Source organism: Empidonax traillii, unplaced genomic scaffold (genome assembly GCF_003031625.1).
Source record: "Empidonax traillii isolate 1590-97213 ecotype Southwest subspecies unplaced genomic scaffold, ASM303162v1 scaffold1833:size56924, whole genome shotgun sequence".
In the NCBI taxonomy this organism is placed as follows: Eukaryota; Metazoa; Chordata; class Aves; order Passeriformes; family Tyrannidae; genus Empidonax; species Empidonax traillii.
The window spans coordinates 18,494-36,861 of record NW_020957026.1 but is presented as its reverse complement, the minus strand read 5'-3'; the positions used below and the strand labels follow the sequence as shown (position 1 = coordinate 36,861).

The 18,368-nt window shown below is 45.2% G+C and overlaps 1 protein-coding gene across 1 annotated transcript in view; it reads left to right on the top strand.

Moving 5' to 3' along the window:
- Nucleotides 1-15,484, top strand: part of PCP4 (Purkinje cell protein 4) — a gene marked incomplete at its 5' end in the record, with an annotated part of 31,465 nt that extends 15,981 nt beyond the window's left edge. Inside the window, one exon of the mRNA XM_027908770.1 lies at nucleotides 14,157-15,484. Coding sequence (XP_027764571.1) covers nucleotides 14,157-14,284 — 128 coding nt within the window. The remainder of the gene's footprint in view (nucleotides 1-14,156) is intronic.
- Nucleotides 15,485-18,368: the final 2,884 nt, after the last annotated feature.

Here is an 18,368-nt window from a genome sequence, read left to right as displayed (position 1 = left end):
GACAAAGAAGGTCTCCTCAGGAAACTGGAACCACGGAGTGTTGGGCAGGGTTTGATACTTCTGGATGGTACTGGGAAGGGGGAATATGAACTGGGATGTGAGAACCAGACTTGGCCAGGAGTTAGATGGTGTGGGAACGGGCTGGGCTGGAATTCTGAGGTTAGGGAATGGCCTGGTGCAGTTTTGGGGACTAGGACTAGCCAAATAAAGAAACAGCCCTGCTGAGCTCTGCTGGGAACTGTGGTGACGAAGCAGGCTGGGGAAGGGATGGGGCTGGACCTGAACTGACACAGAGAGGAGATGGAACAGAAACACCCACCACATCCAGAGGAATCAATGAGCAAGGAAGCCCCTGAGCCTGCTGCCCACACCTCCCACTGCCTCGTTGCCCCTGTCCTGGATGAAAACCACTGACAAAACACGCAGCTTGTTCCATCTCCTGCTGAGTCAAGGAGAGGACAGCAGCTACCCCCCTTGTCAGCTGCTCCATTAAAACAGGAGGTGGTGGGTCTAACAGCTCCAAGCAGTCGTGCTGAAGAGCCATGTGGGTGTCCATATGTTGTAACAGAGTGTATTTTTTTTTTTTTTTTTTGCTTTAAATCCAGGAAACCACGTGCTCCCAACACCATGTCAAGAATTAAAAGCTGTCCACCTCATGAGTTCAGTTAATTTTGCATGGTGGTGTCACTTTAGTTTCAGTCGTTTATTAACTTCTTCATGTTCAGCTTTGCAACCTTAATCTCCCTTTAAGATAGCTTTATGTGTGCAATGAACATGCAGCTGAAGCAGGAGGGAAACCTTTATCCCCTGGCCTCGGTTAGATTTTCATGTCAATTAGATTATCTGGCAGTGGGTTTAATAACTTCCTAATTGCCATTGCAGCACTTAGCTAGATCAATGCCCACCCTTCCTGATAAAATTGATTTTAAATAGCCATTGTTTAAAAGGCACCAGGGTGAAAACTTAGGGAGGTGACAAGCGAGGTAAGATTAATAGGAATCCTTTTCTTCTGGGGAACTCACATTTATAAAGCTTGATTTTTGTTTTAACATGGATTTGCATTAAAAAAAAAAAAAAAGTAATTTGTATATTTGTAAAATCAAACCATTCCAGCTCTTTCTGAGTTTCCTTTCTGAGATGATGTGGATGGGAGGGTTAAAAGGGAGAACAGTCCCTTCTGGAGAAGGAATAATGTCCACAAAATGGTTGGTTACAGCTCTGAGGACTGGAAAGCAGCTTGGGTGGTGGGCCAGTGTGGTCCCACAGCCACCACTTCGCTGACAGCTCCGAAATGTGCCGAACTTCGAGCACGTTCAACCTTCCTTTGTGTCCTCACTGTACTTGTGTGGGTTTGTTAAGTGCACCATCTGTCAGGATAATGAGACCATTTTCACTTCCCTGCTCCATAACCTCCTGATGTAGATAAAGAGCTTGGAATATGGACCCGCTTTCTCCTTTCGCAGGGGACTTTATTGGAAAAACATGCTTGCTTTTACCCACATTAAAAAAAAAAAAAAAGAAAAAAAAAAGAAGAAGCTGTGTGGGTGTGATTGATCAATACACAGGCTATAAAAAGGTGGATACTCCTTCTCCTTGCTACACACCTGAGAATAAACCCACTGCAAGCCAGGCTTAATGAACTACACTTTAGTCAGATGCTTGTCAGATGCTTGTCAGAACATGTAACTGCTCTCTTAGGGGAGAACAGCCCCTCCACCCTTCATCTGAAATAGCAGCAAGTTCAAAAGGATGTCGCTGAGTCAGTGCCTGGGACCTAGAAGGTTTGGAATTTTGGGTTTTTATGAGATGGGGAAAAGGCAGGGAAAAAACCCAAACCTGGGATTTGAAGTACTGTGTAGTGCCTTTGGTGCCTGACCTTGCTCATTAATCTCTGCTCCTTTGAAAAAGCTTGGAAAATTACATTACCCTGTACCATCAGTCCTCACTCAATAAATACAGACACTAAAGTCAGGGACGAGAAATCCCACAGAGCTCTGGTATTGACTTGTTACAATTCCAGGCTTCCAATACAGTAACTGCCTATAAGTAATGAACAAGCTGCTGGGAAGGACACCTTGCCCTTCTGGATTCATTCCCCCCTCTTTTATGGAATCTATTCATGGCCATTTTTCACTCCCTTATGCTAAACTGTGAATTGTCCTGTGTGCCAATAAGGTCTTTTCTATTACTCTGTGAGATGAAAATTAGAGGAAGAGCAGAGCTGTGCTCGAGTTCTGTCTCAGAGCCAACAGTCGTCGTTCACCCCAGCATCAGTTCCTTCAGCAGGAGAGGGGAAAGAAAAACAAAAAAAAAGATGGCAAGGATGTTTGATGGAATTGTGTCTCTTCCATTATGGAATGATGGAGGAGTGACTTGGGTGCTTTGGCATTTTAAGAATGTTTACCTGTCCTGTAAAATCAGAGCTGACTGTTGAGGGCACATCAGCCCAGATTCCAGTGCAGAAGCCTCGTGTCCTCCTTTACCCAGAGGTGCTGCAATGAGGTTCCCTTGAGCACCTCCAGCTCTTCAGGACGGCAGCAGCCATCCCCTGGCTCGTTGTGAGCTCAGTAGCAGAGCTGAGGTTTGGTGTTTGCAGCAGCTTGTGAATTCAATTACAGTTCTCACAGAAACTGTCATTTGGCTGCTTGTTCGTGTGAAGCATTTGATACAGGCTTGTGGTGGTGTTAACTCTAATCCTTTATTAGAGATAGAGAAGGAGTCTTATTGATGTACATTTAGAGGCATTCAGGCACACACACACGCATACACAAAAATTCACCATCTTTGGAAGGAGCTGAAAGGAGAGCAAGAGGTGCTGATATGGGAGGGCGGGGGGGGGGAGGTTTTCCTGTTCAACTGTATATCCATGAAAAGAGAAATCTCTGCAGACTGTTCCATCAGCTCCTGAGGGAACATGAGAGGGTCCAGATCAGCTGCACAGCTGGCAGCGTCCCTGGCCATCTCAGCAGAGGGAACAAATGTTCATTTTGACCCTCTGATGAAGGTGAGCCGTTCCCTCCTTCTTCCTCCCGTGGGACGGGATGGAGCACCGTGAGAAGGGATGCCTGCCTTTATCTTGTTTTATTCTCTTCCTCCCTGAACAAAAATAAGACTTCTGAGCTGCTACAGTTTCAGTGTAGTACCTTTCATAAGGGCTAAATAATTTATGAGATGAGAAGGAATTTCACATGAAACAGCAGATAAAGTGTGTTCATCCGAAATTCTCCAGCGTGGAGCTCGGGCACCGCTCAGGCTCGTGAGATGTTATTTATTTGGTTAAGGATCAATTTCTCCATCTGAACTAGTCCTCCTGAGAACTAGCCAGTACAGGAGGGGGATTGAAGGGTGAGATCCACGCTGTCCTAAAAAGTCTGCCTAAAATAGGTCAGATGAATTGCACCCTCTCAAGTGTCTTGCTTTTGGATTCTTTCTCAAGCTTGCTGCTGCTGAGCTCCAGTGTTTCCAAACCTGCAAGTTTGTTTTTTGTGGGTTTTTTTTTTCTTTTTTTTTTTTTTGCAGTTGGACTTCATGATCTTAAGGATCTTTTTCCAACCTAAATGATTCTACGTTAGATTAAGCAATTTTTTTTCTTCGGAATCAGCCAGAGATTTTTATCTGGAATCTGGTTTTTGAAATATTCAGCCTAATGAGCTTCTGCACCACATGTAATGTGGTTTTCCAAGTGGCTGTTGCACAAGCCTGGAATATACTAACAACAGCCTCCAGCATATAATTCCTTCTCATCCTCTTTCAGAGCCATATTGCCACAGGATCTTAATTTATCTCCCCCGAACTGCTGTTTCAGTGCTCTCCTGCTTTTCTCCTGAGGAGCCCCTCCCCTCTTCCTAAGAAAGTTAAGCAAACCAGCCTGCAGGGGAAATAAACATAGAATGTGGCTTTTTTTTTTTTTTTTTTTTGCGTTCAGCGGAGACAGGGTAAACTCAAATTAATGATTCTGTTTGGCTAACAGCCCGAGCGAAAGGAAACAGTGGAAATTTCCGTGATCCCCTCCTGCCACAGCATCCCTTTGCTCTGCGGTGGAAAGCTGCAGCTGGGGGTGACTGCTTTCAGGAGCCAGGAGATGTCAAAATTCTGTCCCTTTGGTGGGGAACATTTCACTCTACACGACGTTCAGTAAAGACTTCTGGGCAGACCCCCTGGATCCAGCTCTGGTTGAGCTCGTGGATGCTGGAGCAGAAGTTGCAAAGCCCAGTGAGGCAGGAGGAGGTGAGACCTTCTGGCAGGCCAGGTTTCATGGTAAATCCATGTCTATCAGAGCATCTTGGGCTTTGCTCAGACTGTGACTGGGCTACCTTGGTTCTGCTGCAGAAGTCTAGGGTTTATATCCCTCACATCTCTGGTGTTTGGTTTGGTTTTACAGGAGGGGGTGACAAGATTTCCTTTGCCAAGTGCACTCCTAAAAGAGTCTCTTGGAGCACGATTGTTCAGCTCAGCCTGTGTTGTGCCCTGTGACAATTCTGCTCTGTTCCCAAAGGATTACAGATAGTTCCTTGGGCATTTTTAATCCTACAAGCCCCACTTATACCTCTGATAATTGCCCAGCTGCCTCCACAAGCATCCTGAAGCTGGCAGGTTGTGCAGGACGTTAAAAACAGGTGGTAAATACTGGTATTAAAGCAGTGGATTTTTCATGGTGGGATTGTGCCAAATTAATTAGCCCGTTACCAGCTTGGAGCAGTGCCCACGTTTGTGCAAATAAAAACTGTGCTCTTTGGCCATTATTTAAGTTGTTTGCTTCTTGCATTTAATCTGTGCAGTAAAGTGAATGCTTCTTGCTGGTCATCTTATTTCCAGGGCATAGAAGATACTGCAAGAGAATCATAAAATCATAGAATCATAGAGTGGTTTGGGTTGGAAGAGACTTTAAAGATGATCCAGTTCCACTCCCCTGCCATGGGCAGGGACACCTTCCACTAGCCCAGGTTGCTCCAAGCCCCGTCCAACCTGGCCTTGGACACTTCCAGGGACAGGGAATCCACAGCTTCTCTGGGCAACCTGTTACAATTTCTCACCACCCTCACAGTTTCTCTGTAATAATTCCTTTGCTTAGGAATGTGGTATTGAATGGCAAAGGTCAGCTCCTGTATCTCACGCTGTCCACCTCTGAATGGATAATTAAAAAATTTGTAATTAAAACCTGGTGATGGATTTCACGAGAGGAGGGTGTTTTCTCACTGTGACTTTCCAAGTGCTCATGTAACAGCTTTTATTAAAGTTACTGTGGAAACCTAAAATAGCCTCTCATTAGTTGCTAACAGAGATCTGTTGGTGTACGGTGACTCCTGGAACTGCCCTTATTTTTCCACTTTGAAACTGAGCAGAGCAAAATCTCACTCTTCACTGCCTTCATTTCGTGAGTGTAGAGGAACATCTTCTGACTCCATATTATGATGCTTTTCACAGAATTACAGGATGGCCTGGGTTGGGAGGGACATTAAACCTCATCTCAATCCTGCCCAAGCCTTGGGCAGGGACACCTTCCCCTAGCCCAGGTTGCTCAGAGCTCCATCCAGCCTGGCCTTGGACACTTCCAGGGATGGAGCAGCCACAGCTTCTCTGGGCAACCTGTGCCAGGGCCTCCCCACCCTCACAGGGAAGAAATTTTTCCTAATATCTAACCTAAACCTACATTCTTTCAGCTGGAAGCCATTCCCCCTTGTGCTGTCACTACAAGCTCTTGCTAAACGTCCTTCTGATTGACTCCTCTCCTTCTTGTGACTGACAGGTTTTCCTCTGCAACCTGTGCCTCCTTCCCCAGCTCGTGTCACTTCGGGCTCTGAGCCCCCTTCCCTGCCACTTCTGCGTGGCATATTTTGATTGCTGCCATTTCACTGAGCTGATTCCCTGACTGCTCTTACGAGCTGCAGGGGGGTGGTGGGGTGAGGGAGCGTTCCTGGAAAGCAAAGCTGTTATGCAAGACGAGATGCTGGAAGATGAACACCTCTCTCCCTCGTTTCCCTGTCGGTCATCCCGCAATTAATAGCGAGTGCCAACTCATTTCGCAATGGGTTCTCTTGCAGTCTAGAGCTACGAAGTGTTTTTGAAGTGCTGGAAGGCAACATCTCTCTCAGAATAAAAAAAACTCCCGTGCTCAGGGGAAGCCGTGGACGGTGCCTGAGCCGTGCCGTGGCCTCGCAGGATGTGCTGGGGCAGGGGTAGCCTCGAGGAAGTCGTCCCGTTTTTATTTCAAGCGTTCCTTGCTGAAGACACTTTTTGCAAAGGTCGTGGCGCCGAGGGGTGGTGGAGGGGAAAGAATTTATTGTTGTGCATTTGTAACCACATTAGGGCTCCCAGCTACGGCTCCGAGCGCCCGAGTGCTTCCATAATAGGGAAACAAGTGATCATATATTAATCAAGCAGCTGACGAGCGAGTCAAGAGGGTGGTTGCTTCATGCACTGCTGAAATGCAGCTCCCTCCACAGCAGAGCTCTTTAAAGGCACAGTGTTTACTGGGAAGTGGGGAAACTGGAAATTGTGGAGGAAATTAAAACCACATCATGGTAATTGCCGTTTAAAAGTCGGCCGGCACGTTGGGGATCACTGTGCGGGGGCAGGATGAGGCTCCCACAACTTTGGGCTGGATTTGTGAGGAGGATCTTGGCATTCTGTGCTGGAGGAGAGGAGTCAGGGCTAAGGGTGTTATCCCTGCTGGTGGGGCAGAGGGACCTGACTTGGTCCCCAGCTCTGTTTCCTTTTAGATCCCAGAGGCTTCCGTGGAATTTGCCAGCCAGTCTAACGCAAAGACATGAGATTATACAGCTGAGATGGCCATTTTATTATTTATATTTATTATTTATTCCCAGTTAAACTTCCACAAAGTTTGATCTCCTTGTGAGGTTGTGAGTTGTGGCCTCTCTCTAGTTTCATTCCCAGAACACCTGATAGATCCCCATGAACGAATACACACCCATCCAAGCACCAGTTATGCATTTGCAAGCCATTTTAAAAGGCTGTCAGTGGCACATTAATTATTTTGAAGATGAGGAATGATTGCTTCAATAGTATTAGCATTCAAAGGAAAACAATATTTGTCTCTGTATTAATTGTTGAGCAAAATCAATTCATCTGTAGCTGGCTACAAATTAGTTGAAAATGCGATTTTTGTAAACTGAATTTTATTGCTGCTTCTTTCTGTTCCATTATGTCACCCCCCATGTACATAATTCTGTGCTACTTCGTTTATCTTATGTCAGAAGTAATATTGCTGCTCTTGAACATTATTACAACTAGGAAAACAAAAAAGGATTAATCAGACACTTCAAAAGCCTCATGCTGAAGTAACGATTTTTTAAAATCATGAAGGAAAGACCAGTATTTTTTACTGCAAAACTAATTCTTCAAATTCCAGATAACAACCCTGTATTCTGAAAGTAAAGGTCAGCTCGAAAAATAAAGAATTCTGGTTGCCTAATAAGGTCGTCTTCTTTATACCAAATTGTAATTTACAGTTGAATCAGAAGACATTAATTATTTCTGCCTTGCTTTGAGTGATGTTATGGGGCCAGTTGGTGTAGTTTGGAGAAAAATAGCTGTTACATTTAATCTGATAATTAATGATAACCTTTATTTCCCTTCACACAAAGCTTTTGAAGTCACAGGAGGCTGCTGAGCTCCAGGGGTTTGTTCTTCAGCTTCAGAGATGGTTCCCATGTGGACATTACACTTCCCCAGCAGCCACCACCTTCAAAATAACTCACCATGGGAAACAAAAACCCATCTATAAACCCAGAACTCCCCACCATCAAGTGCCAACCTCCTGAGACTCCAACAGAACAGGCACTTTGGAAGGGGGCTCCTGAATGTCTGAGTTCACTGGAGGGTGAAGAAAGATGAAAAACTGTAGTGCTGTAGTCACAGAGTCACAGAATATTCTGAGCTGGAAGGGGCCCACGAGGATCCTCCCAGGCACAAAAGGAGTGTCTCACCCTGCAGCACTTTTTGTGAGCAGGAAGGAGAATTATTGTTCTTCCTAAGCTAATTAGAGAAAAAATTCTGTCCTTAATAATGAAGTAGCTGAACATTTGTGGCCAAAAAAAGGCTGATGGCATCCTAGCCTGTGTCAAAAACAGTGTGGGCAGCAGGACCAGGGCAGTGATTGTCCCTCAGGGCGCTGGGGAGGCTCCTTGAGTGCTGTGTCCAGTTCTGAGCCCTCAAGGAAGAGAGAAACTGAGGGGCTGGAGCATGTCCAGGGAAGAGAACGGAGCTGGGGAAGGGGTTGGAGCAGCAGGAGCAGCTGAGGGAGCTGGGGGGGCTCAGCCTGGAGAAAAGGAGGCTCAGGGGGGACCTTCTCATTCTCAGAGACTGGAGATTTTTATTGGCTGTCTCCTTTCTTCAGCCTCAAGCTCTGTTCTGGTGTTATTTTACGGCATCTTACAGATGGAAAGGGTTGGATTGATCCTGGGCTGTGTCATAAGCAGTGTGGGCAGCAGGGCAAAGGGAGAAGATCATGCCCCTCTGCTTCCTCAGGTGAGACCCCCAAGCCCTGGGAACAGCACAGGGAGCACATGGAGCTGCTGGAGAGAGCCCAGAGGAGGCACCAAGAGGATCCCAGGGCTGGAGCAGCTCTGCTGGGAGGAAAGGCTGGCACAGCTGGGATTGTTCAGCTGGACAAGAGAAGCTTTGGGGGGACCTGATTGTGGCCTTGCAGGGCTTGAAGGAGCTCCAGGAAAGATGGAGAGAGACTGTTTCCAAGGGCTGGAGGGACAGGACAAGGGGAATGGCTTCAAACTGACAGAGAGTACAGTTAGATTAGACAATAGGAATAAATTCTTGGCTGTGAGAGTGATGAGGCCCTGGCCCAGGTTGCCCAGAGAAGCTGTGGCTGCCCCTGGATCCCTGGAAGTGTCCAAGACCAGGCTGGACAGGGCTTGGAGCAACCTGGGCTGGTGGAAGCTGTCCCTGCCCACGGCAGGGGGTTGGAACTGGGTCATCTTTAGGGTCCTTTCCAACAAAGCCCATTCTGTGATTCTGTAACTCCCCCAGAAGATGAGCCCCTCTCTTTTACTCCCTCATCCTCCATTAAATGCACAGGGGGAAGAACGGCCACGTGTTCTCTTGGCTTTTCAAACTGCTGCTTTTAAGGAGTTAAGCGTGGCCTCCACACATCCAAGCACCCATATGTTTTCTCCAGCTGGCTGCTTGCTTTGTGGAGTCCGGTCAGGCAAAATGACTCTTCCTATCACATAAAGATGAAGGTAAACGCTCCACACGAGCCTCGACATCCGTGGGATTTCTGCCCGTTTTAGGTCCTCTTTAATTAGGGGCTGTTCTGCCTCATTGGACGGGCTGGTGTAATAGCTCGGGATCAGAGCAGCATAAAGATTGTCACAGCTTGAGAAATCTTTGGAGCAACGGGAGGTAATGATCCTGCCTGAGGCAAAATACCGCTTCTGGCATGTTATGGGGCGCTGTGATTCTGTCCCACACTTCATTTAATCTTTTTTTTTTTTTTTTTTCCCTCCCAAACGCTGCAGTTTAGCCCCTGAAAAATGCAGTGGTTTTATGAGTATATTCCATCTTCACTATGATCCTGTGATTCCTGTTGGGTGTGAGCAGGGCTGGAGGGTGGCACTTAACACATGAAATGCCAGTTAAGAGGTTTCAGCCCATGCAGTTTGGTTTTCCGGAACGCGACAAACAATCTCTCTTTTATCTTCTTAGGATAAAATTCTTTATCCTGAGAGTCTCTGCACCTGGAGGATGGAGAAATTCTTAGGATAAAGTTGGAGTCCTCTTTTCTGCCAAGTCCACTCCACCAGCTTTTGCTCCTCCACGAACAGTTCTGGGAATGTCTGGTCTGTTCAGCCCGAGTTCAGCAGTCACAAAAAAGACAAGACTTTTTGCTTTAGACTTTTGGCCCATGTGGAATAAGCAGTGTTTTCTTCTCCCTGTGTTGTCACAACTCATTTTACTTTCTAGTTGAAAAGTAAATGAAAGAAATAGCTGAAGGCACATTTGTGAATAATTACACTTGCACCACATTTCTGCAGAGTTTGATGGGTAGATTTATGTGCAAGATTTTATTGTTTTCCTTCAGCTTCATTATCCATCCAGTGTTTGCAATGGATTATGAGGTGCTGTTGTAGATTACAGAGACAGAATTCTAATGTTTCATCTGGAAATGGAACACATAGATCTTGTTTTTCAGTTGCAACGATGTGAAATGATGGTAGACTTGGAAAACAGCTAATTAGGGTCTTTTTTTTCAGGCTCTACTGCTGGGATGACTGTGAGTGTAGTGAAGTAAAACCTTCACCCTGCAAGTTGTCTCAGATTTCAGTCCTCAGATGCCAGCACCAGGCTGGGGGGGTCCCTTGTCCTGGTGGGACTCATCAAGCAGTTGATGTCGTGCTCTGAGGGGTTTGTTCCACCACTGACCAGTTTTGCCTAAACTGACACACGGACAGGATCAGTCCCTATTGAACACGTGATTTTGGAAAACTCACTGGATACGAGACTTTTGTGATGGCCAAGCCACGACTGTTCTGTTCCCCATCCCTGCTGGCAGTGATCAGAACCCAGGGGGGACGCAGAATGACTCCCCCCGGTTTGTCGTGGCATGTTCAGAAGAGTGAGAGTCTAAGAGAGGGAATTTGAACTGAGCGTGAAGAAATCTTTCAGGGAAAACCTTGGAATAGCTGAAAGTGGTGGGAAAGGTTAGAGGGGTTCGTTTGTTACGGTGCTAATTAAACCAGATCCCCTCAGAAAGCGGGAAGTGCAGACCAGGGTTTATCAACCCATCTTTTAGCTCTAAACCCCACAAGCCACGAGTCTAAGTCTGCTGACAACACTCTCAGTCCTCCTGGTTTCCTCATGTAGGTCTGTGGTAGTCCAGGGATCCTCATAAATCCATGTGGAAGGAGTCTGCACATAGTCCAGAAGGTGTAGGTATCAACAGTGTGTGGATGGGGAGGGAATCCAGATTTACCTTTATTGCTACACAAAGGTAGCTTAGAAAAAGGTTGTTTGTTTTCAGGTACAATTTTTGGCCCCAGCAGTAGGAATGAAAAAAGCATGCCCAGGGGTAAAGGGCGTGCCAGAGTTTACCTGTGCTCTGGCCCGCTGAGAGTGAGAATTCCTTGTGGTTTTAGATCACTTCCAAGCTTGTGAAGGGAGAGCTAAGAGAGGGACACAGTGGCTAACCATAATTAATCAGTAAAACCCAGTGTAATTAGCAGGGTATGACATATTTTAAATCACTAGGCTGCTTTGAGTAAAGCAGCTTCAAGGTAAAAGCTGAGGTCTTTTTCCTTTAGACAAAGCCCAAGCTGGCACATCGCTGAATTTTCTCTCCAGACTGACAATTCATCTGTTAAAGTATCTATGTTGTGACAGCCATCAATAGGAAATGTTTTGGGGAGAACTCCAAGAACATCCACTCCCAAAATTTAGGAAATACTCCATCCAGCTGTTTTTGGTTTAACACAGGACTTGAAACTCTTTAAGTAAATTTATCTCTGTAATTATATCTATATATTCATATATTTTCTCTATATAGTCAAATGTGGATGTACTGTTTATACATACATATACATTTATACATGTTTATAAAAAGGGAAAGATGGGCATGGGGAGAAAGAAAATACAGGGAATCACACATTATATACAGATGATATACATGTCATTTTATAATGTGCATTAGGCATATATGTGTAATCACTGTTTATATCTTGCCATGCCATCTGTTAGTGATGAATTTTCTCTTACTCATATAAATGTCTTGGCCCTTTTGAACGCTCCTAATTTCTTAATCACAAGTCTAAGTCGTGGCTGAAAACTTCTCATCCCTGCCATTAGTGCTGGGAAAAAGAGAAATCCACAAGGAGCTCATAAGGAATTTTGGCTTTGATGTCAACAAAAGTGGGTCAAAAAAATTTAAAAAAAAAAAAAAAAGGAAGTCGGGTCTTAAGATGTTGTAAGTTGTTATAGTTATCTTCAGGTGCTGTAAATGATTGTAGTACAACTGATTTTCAAGGCAGTGATGGCGATTCACATCGAGCAAAGATTTAACTGGCCTGGAAATTTTGAGGAAAAAAAATATCCTAAATGCTGGATTTCCTTAAGACTGTGAGATCTTAACGTGAGATTGCTGAGTCACTGTTGAGAGTTAACACAGTGCTGAGACTTGGCTGCAGCAGGGAGTGAGTTGTACAAGCCAGATTTCATCGAGAGGTACCAAACCAATTGTGTCTGCTCACCCACCCATCTGGTTTTCCCTATTGACATTTCCAAAGGACGGGAATTTATATGCTGAGAGCCTAAAATCGGTGCATAAACTCCGCTTTTATTTTCTGCTGTTCAGTTGCTTTTAACCCATAAATACCAAACCAAAATCGGTTCAGATTTCTCCTGGGCTGTGTCACTTCTGACCTTCACATCCTCTTCCCTATGAAAAAAAAAAACACAATAATTGTATTTCTATACTTAAGATGTTTGTGTTGCTTGAATAGTTGCACAAACCATGCAGATTCGTTCATTAAATGGCTGTGGAAATGTGATGTAACATTAGTAGGATTGATTTTCCTCCATACAAATCTTTATTTTGATAATTTAGCTTTTTATTTTACTGTATAACCAAAGTTTTGGTGAGCTCTCTAGCTGTTCTTCTCATCCAGACTTTTTCTTCTTACATTTTCATCTTTCTTCTTAATTGTTCAAAAAAGTAAAATAAAAATTTTTTTTAAAAAAAGTAAAATAAAATAATAAGTGAATATTTCTCTCATGGTAACATAGGTGTGTTTGTTTGGTTGTTGCAGTTAAAATAAAATCAGGCTGGAATTTTGGCAAAACCTTCCCATTGAATATTTGCTCAGCTTAGAGCGGTCATAGAGAATAGACACAAAAACTGAGTTCTGAGGAAGAACAAGAAGTAAAGTCACAAAATACTGCAAGACTTCATGCTAAAATCATGGATTGGTGTCCCAGGTTTTTAATGTGAAGGAGAGAGACAATGGGAATAAGTTTTTTTCGTTTTAACAATACATTTAAACCATTTCCTTTCGTTGACATTACCCATACCTGGGGATGAGCATCCCCAAGGCATCAATGTCCAGAATAAAAAGCCAAGTGGTTCAAAACGGAACATTTCCCCCAGTTGCTCCAAGCAGAGCTGCCTGCAGACTCCTGGAATGACGTTCACTGCAGGCTTGGGATACAGCAGTTACATAAGTGAGTTGAACAAACAAGTTGATAGGGAAGAGAAACTCGGCGGCGTGACGGGGTTAGTGGAGCGAACATGTGCTCTCACTTCCTTAGTCCAGGCAGTTTTTTAGGGTTACCTTCCCAAGGAGGGCAGGGATTTTGCCAGGGCTGCACTTTTTAACGTGTAGGTGGGCGAAGCAAAATTTAGCAAAGTCAGCTGGGCTGTCCACGTGGAGGCCAAAATGCAGCTGAAGGGAAGGCTGAGGACTGGGAATAAAGGAAGGCAAAGAGCCAAGGATTGAGGATGAAAGGCAACAACAGAGCCTGGAGAGAAGTGAGGGAAGCAGCACAGTGGTGGGGAGATTGGACATAAATGATTCAAAGGGGAAGAGCGGTAAGTGTTGAAAGGGATGAGGCAGGAAACAAGTGAAAAAGATGGAAATTAGCCTTAGGAGATATTATCTCTTCCTCTGATGTGGGAGGTGGGGTAGGAACAAGGTCTTAATCCCTACATTAAAATACTTTAAGCTGCCTTTGTTTTAGACTAAACACAGAATCAAAGAGTCATTTAGGTTAAAAAGACCTTTCAGTTGTACCTTCTCTCTTCACCTCACTTTTAGCTCCCCAGGCAGGGGTGGGACTTGCTGGTGTGACTCTTGGGAATGGTCCTGTGCAGGGCCAGGGGTTGGACTTGTTGATCCTTAGCAGATTGTGTGATCCTGTGCTCAGGCAGAGGTGATGCTGGGTGAGTGCTGAGCACCATTTGGATGCCCACTCCTCAGTGCCCAGCTACCCCCAGGCTGTCACGTTGGCAGGGGTGGGGGGGGGAATTTGATCAGCTGCGTCTGACAAATCTGGTTCCACTTTTTAACCTGAATATGCTCCTCATCGTCACAGGCCGTGCCTGTGAAAGAGAAAAGGGGCAGATTTTCCCACCCGTGATCGTCACTGTTGGAAAAAAACTGTTGACGTTTTCTTCTGTTTTCCTTGAGCAGATGGGCAAAAGAAGGTCCAAGAGGAGTTTGACATAGACATGGATGCTCCAGAGACAGAGCGGGCGGCCGTGGCGATACAGTCCCAGTTCAGAAAATTCCAGAAGAAAAAAGCGGGGTCCCAGTCCTAGTAGCTACCTCACAGCGTGGAAACAAAGCAACCCCGAAATGATTTATCGAAGAAAAAAAAACCCCAGAAATAACACAAAGATGCATGTACAGAAACGATCAGTATTTAAAACCCCATCGGCAGATAACAACCCGTGAGCTTGTCGTGTGACTTCATCCCCAGGTGTTTTCACGCCCATTTTACCCTCTGTAACTCACCATTTTACTTGATGTCGTAATAAAGAAAAGTTAGGGTGAAGTAATTAAAGCGTCTGCCTTCATCTGTCTCTTCATATTAATGCAGCAAGTGCAGCGTTACAAATGAGCCCAGCCCAGATGCCTCTCCCCCCTCTCCCCACTTTGGAGCTCGGAGACACGAGAGCACCACCGTATGTTGCAGGGTTTGTGCTGAGGGATGAGAGCGCTGCTGCTTCCCTCATTTGGAGAACTCCAGCTGCCAGCCGAATGTGACGATAAAAATTGCTTTCTCCTTGATGAGCTGGAAGTAAAAAAAAAAAAAAAAAAAGTTGCAGGCAGAAGCGGGCGTGAGGGGAGGAGCTGGAGGAAGCAGCGAGCGCTTTATGGTTGTCTGTCTTGCAGTTATGTCGATAAAAGGGGGTTTTAAGTGGGGAGATTGTCCCCTGTCCTTCCTCTTTGCATGATGACATTCAGAGTTACCCAGCTTGGACCACGCTGACTGTTGTGGAAAAAAAAAATTAATTAATTAATAAACCGGACACAAAATAACTTCGGAAGTTTGGGGTTTGATTTTTGTTTGTGAAAATAGAAACTGAATCTCTAAACTCTGGTTTTGATGCAGCTTTTCAGCCTTGAAATAATCAGGAACTGTTTCTATGCCATCTCTCTTTTTCATATTATTTTCAGGACTTGAGGAGTAAATCATAACAAACTGCCTGTCTCCATTTGGTCTGTTATGGATCAACTGTGAACCCCTTAATTTATCACTGTGTTAGCCCAGCTTTTGATTAACAAAAAACAGCCACAACAATGTGTCTTAAATTGAGAAGTATTTCTATTTTCTCCCTGTTGTAAAACAGCACTAGACCAGTTTCAGATCAAGTAAAGACCTTGTTTGCCTTCAGACCCAATCAGGAACTGGCTGCCCATATGGAAGGTTCAGAGAAGATTTAATCAAGTACCTTGTACTCAGAGAAAAGGAGCTATTTAGATTAAAGTGGGACATGAACTACACAGAGATGGTTTAAAAAAAAAAAAATTAAAATTAAAAATCTCATCCTCTTCTTGGCTTCATCAGCAGATTTAGGGATTCCAGCAGATATCTTTGTCCCTAGGGAAATGAGAAGCATTTTTTGAAGGATGTTTGCAGTGGTTGCAAGGAGGCAGAGTGAGCCTCACCTCCAGGCTGGCAGAGGCAGGAGTGCTGGTTGGTGACAGCCTGCCAGCCTCTCAGGGAACAGCCTGGAGCTGGGACTCCTTCAGGTGTCACCCCCAGCTTTGCCCAGAGGGATTCTTTTCCTCCTCTCCCATCTCCTACCGGAGGATTCTGATCACCAGGGACAAACCCATCATTATCCCCCTCGTGTAAACAGAGAGCTACAGCCAAGGGGTGGGAATAGAGGGATCTCGTGCCAGTGGCACTGGCTTCCCATGGGAATGCTGGAGGGGTGCAGAGGGAAGGCCCTCAGCCTTGTGCAGGTGAAGGCACTTGTGGTGCTGGGCAAGAGTTTAGTGAGGAGCCCAAAGCTGGTGGTGGGTGCCAAGAGCTCTGGCACTTGGCTGGCCTACGAGGAGCCCCCAGGGATGCTGAGCAGAGGAAGCCTCGTGGGTCCTGTGGGTGATGCAGAAGGCACATGCAGAGATGGCGTGTGAGGTGCTTAACAAGCACAGCCTAAGCCTGGGTGGGAATGGAAGGGGCTTTTAAGAGCTTAGTTTGGGCTTCAATAGGTAAATGCTGCCCAGAGCCTGCCTGGGGCACCTCTGTGGGTGTGTCAGGTCCTGGCCCCACACAACCTACCCAGCTCACCCCCTGCAAAATCAGAGCTCTCCAAGCTGCAGCTTGGTGTTTTTTCATTCTAGCAGCATATTTTTCTTAGCAGCACTGTTTCTCTGCCCTCTAAAAACTTCCCAAATAAACCTCCAACAACGCCGCTGCTGTGCTCAAAGTGTGGTTTGTGGAGGCCCCAGTTTCCCCCTCTTGTCTTTCACAGCGACTGCTCACCATATAATAGCTGCCTTAGCATAATCATTTAAAAATTGTAATGGGTTTGGATTGTGTTGGTGCCATTTTGTTTAGATGAACATATATTTGTGATTAAAAAAACTGCATTTGTGTTCTGCATTATGTCATTTGAAACAGCATGAGCTCTGTAATGGCCACTTAATTGAATAAAAACTATGGGTAAGCACTAGGCTTTTATATTTGATCTGACATTCCTTGGACTTAAATTTCCTACACAACAGGAATAATCATATGGTTGGGACACAAAGAAAATGATTACATTATTGAAGCACAGCAACAGGGGCTGTTAGTAAATGAATTATGGCTCTTTCAGCAGCGGGGCTGTCCTTCCATGTGAAGTTCAGAGTGCATCTTACAGAGACAGCCTTAATGCACAGAGACACATAATCAGGAAATAGTGAACTGGCATGAAATTTGGACTAATTGTGGTTGCCGCTGCCAGATAACTTCCTTTTTATGTAAATATTTTTGCATCACAGATTCAGTTCAGAATTCCCAGGAGAGCTTTCTCGCTCCTGAGTCTTGCTTTTCGCTCATCCTTTGTCCATAGCCAATGTGGAAGTTGTTATATTTCCTTTCTTATAACTAAGTTATACTTTTCAAAGACCTGCCTGGGTTTTGCTGAGGTAAGAAAAGGAGTTTGATTCAACCAGGAGACGTAAAGGAAGACACTTAAACATTCCAGGGTCTTTTAACTACCAGGCACTCACTGAGCTCTGCAATTCATTGCCACTGCCTGAGTAACCAAGTCATGGAAAGGAAGATTTAAATGGATATCTGCGCTGATAAACCGAAAGTTTCTGTAGGTAACACGAAATATTATTCAGAGCAGTAGGTTTTGCAGGAAACAGGGTTATGGCTCCCACCACAGACACCCACAGCCTCCCCAGACACATCCATGCTGCTGCTGCTGCTCTGAATTACTGTCAGATTATCCCAAAAGAGAATAACCTACAGTTGAGTGGTCAGAACAATTGCCTGAGCCTCTCAAATCCTTAGTTCACATCGTTGCCTGGACTGTAAAATAACCTGGAGAGGTAAACACAGAGGAGGCTGTTAAAAGTTAAGAAAAGCCATCAAAAAGCACAGGAATGCCCACACGAGGAAAGCAGCAAAGAATGGGGAGTCTATCAAGCTAAACACAGAAAAGCAAGCCTAAGATAACCTGTGGGGGATGTGGGGAAATGGAAGTCTTACAGAAAGTAGGAATGAGTCTTGGATTAGTGCTCAGAGCAGAGGCTCCCACAAGAGGGGCCTTTTTTTGCATTGCATCAACCTGGGGAATTTGGGGAATCTGTTGGTGAGCTGAAGTGTCAAACAGGGTTTGGAGAAACCTGGTAAAATCAAAGAGTCATTTGAATTAGGCCAGGAAATGGTTTGGGTTGGAAGGGACCTCCAAGATCATCCAGTTCCATACCCTGCCTTGGGCAGTGACACCTTCCACTAGCCCAGATTGCTCAGAGGTCAATCCAACCTGGCTTTGAACACTTCCAGGGATGGGGCACCCACAGTCTCTCTGGACAACCTGTGCCAGGGCCTCCCTACCCTCACAGGGAAGAATTTCTTCCCAATATCCCATCTCAACCTCCTCTCTTAGTAATAAGAGATCAGCAGGACTGCATGAGGTGAAGGATGTCAGATCCACAGCAGCTGCCTTTGTTCAGCCCCTTGCTCACAGTGGCCCTAATTCCACGGGAAATTAATAACATATTTTAGAAGCATTATTTGGAAAGGACTCTAGCAGTATTTGGAGATTTACACAAAGCAGCTTCATCAGGAGGCTTGAGAGCAACTCTGATGTGATGTAACACAGCTGTAATGCATCAAGGCCAGCCTGACAGCAGCTGGGATTCACAAATCTGCTCGTGGTCGCTGCTGGAATAAAC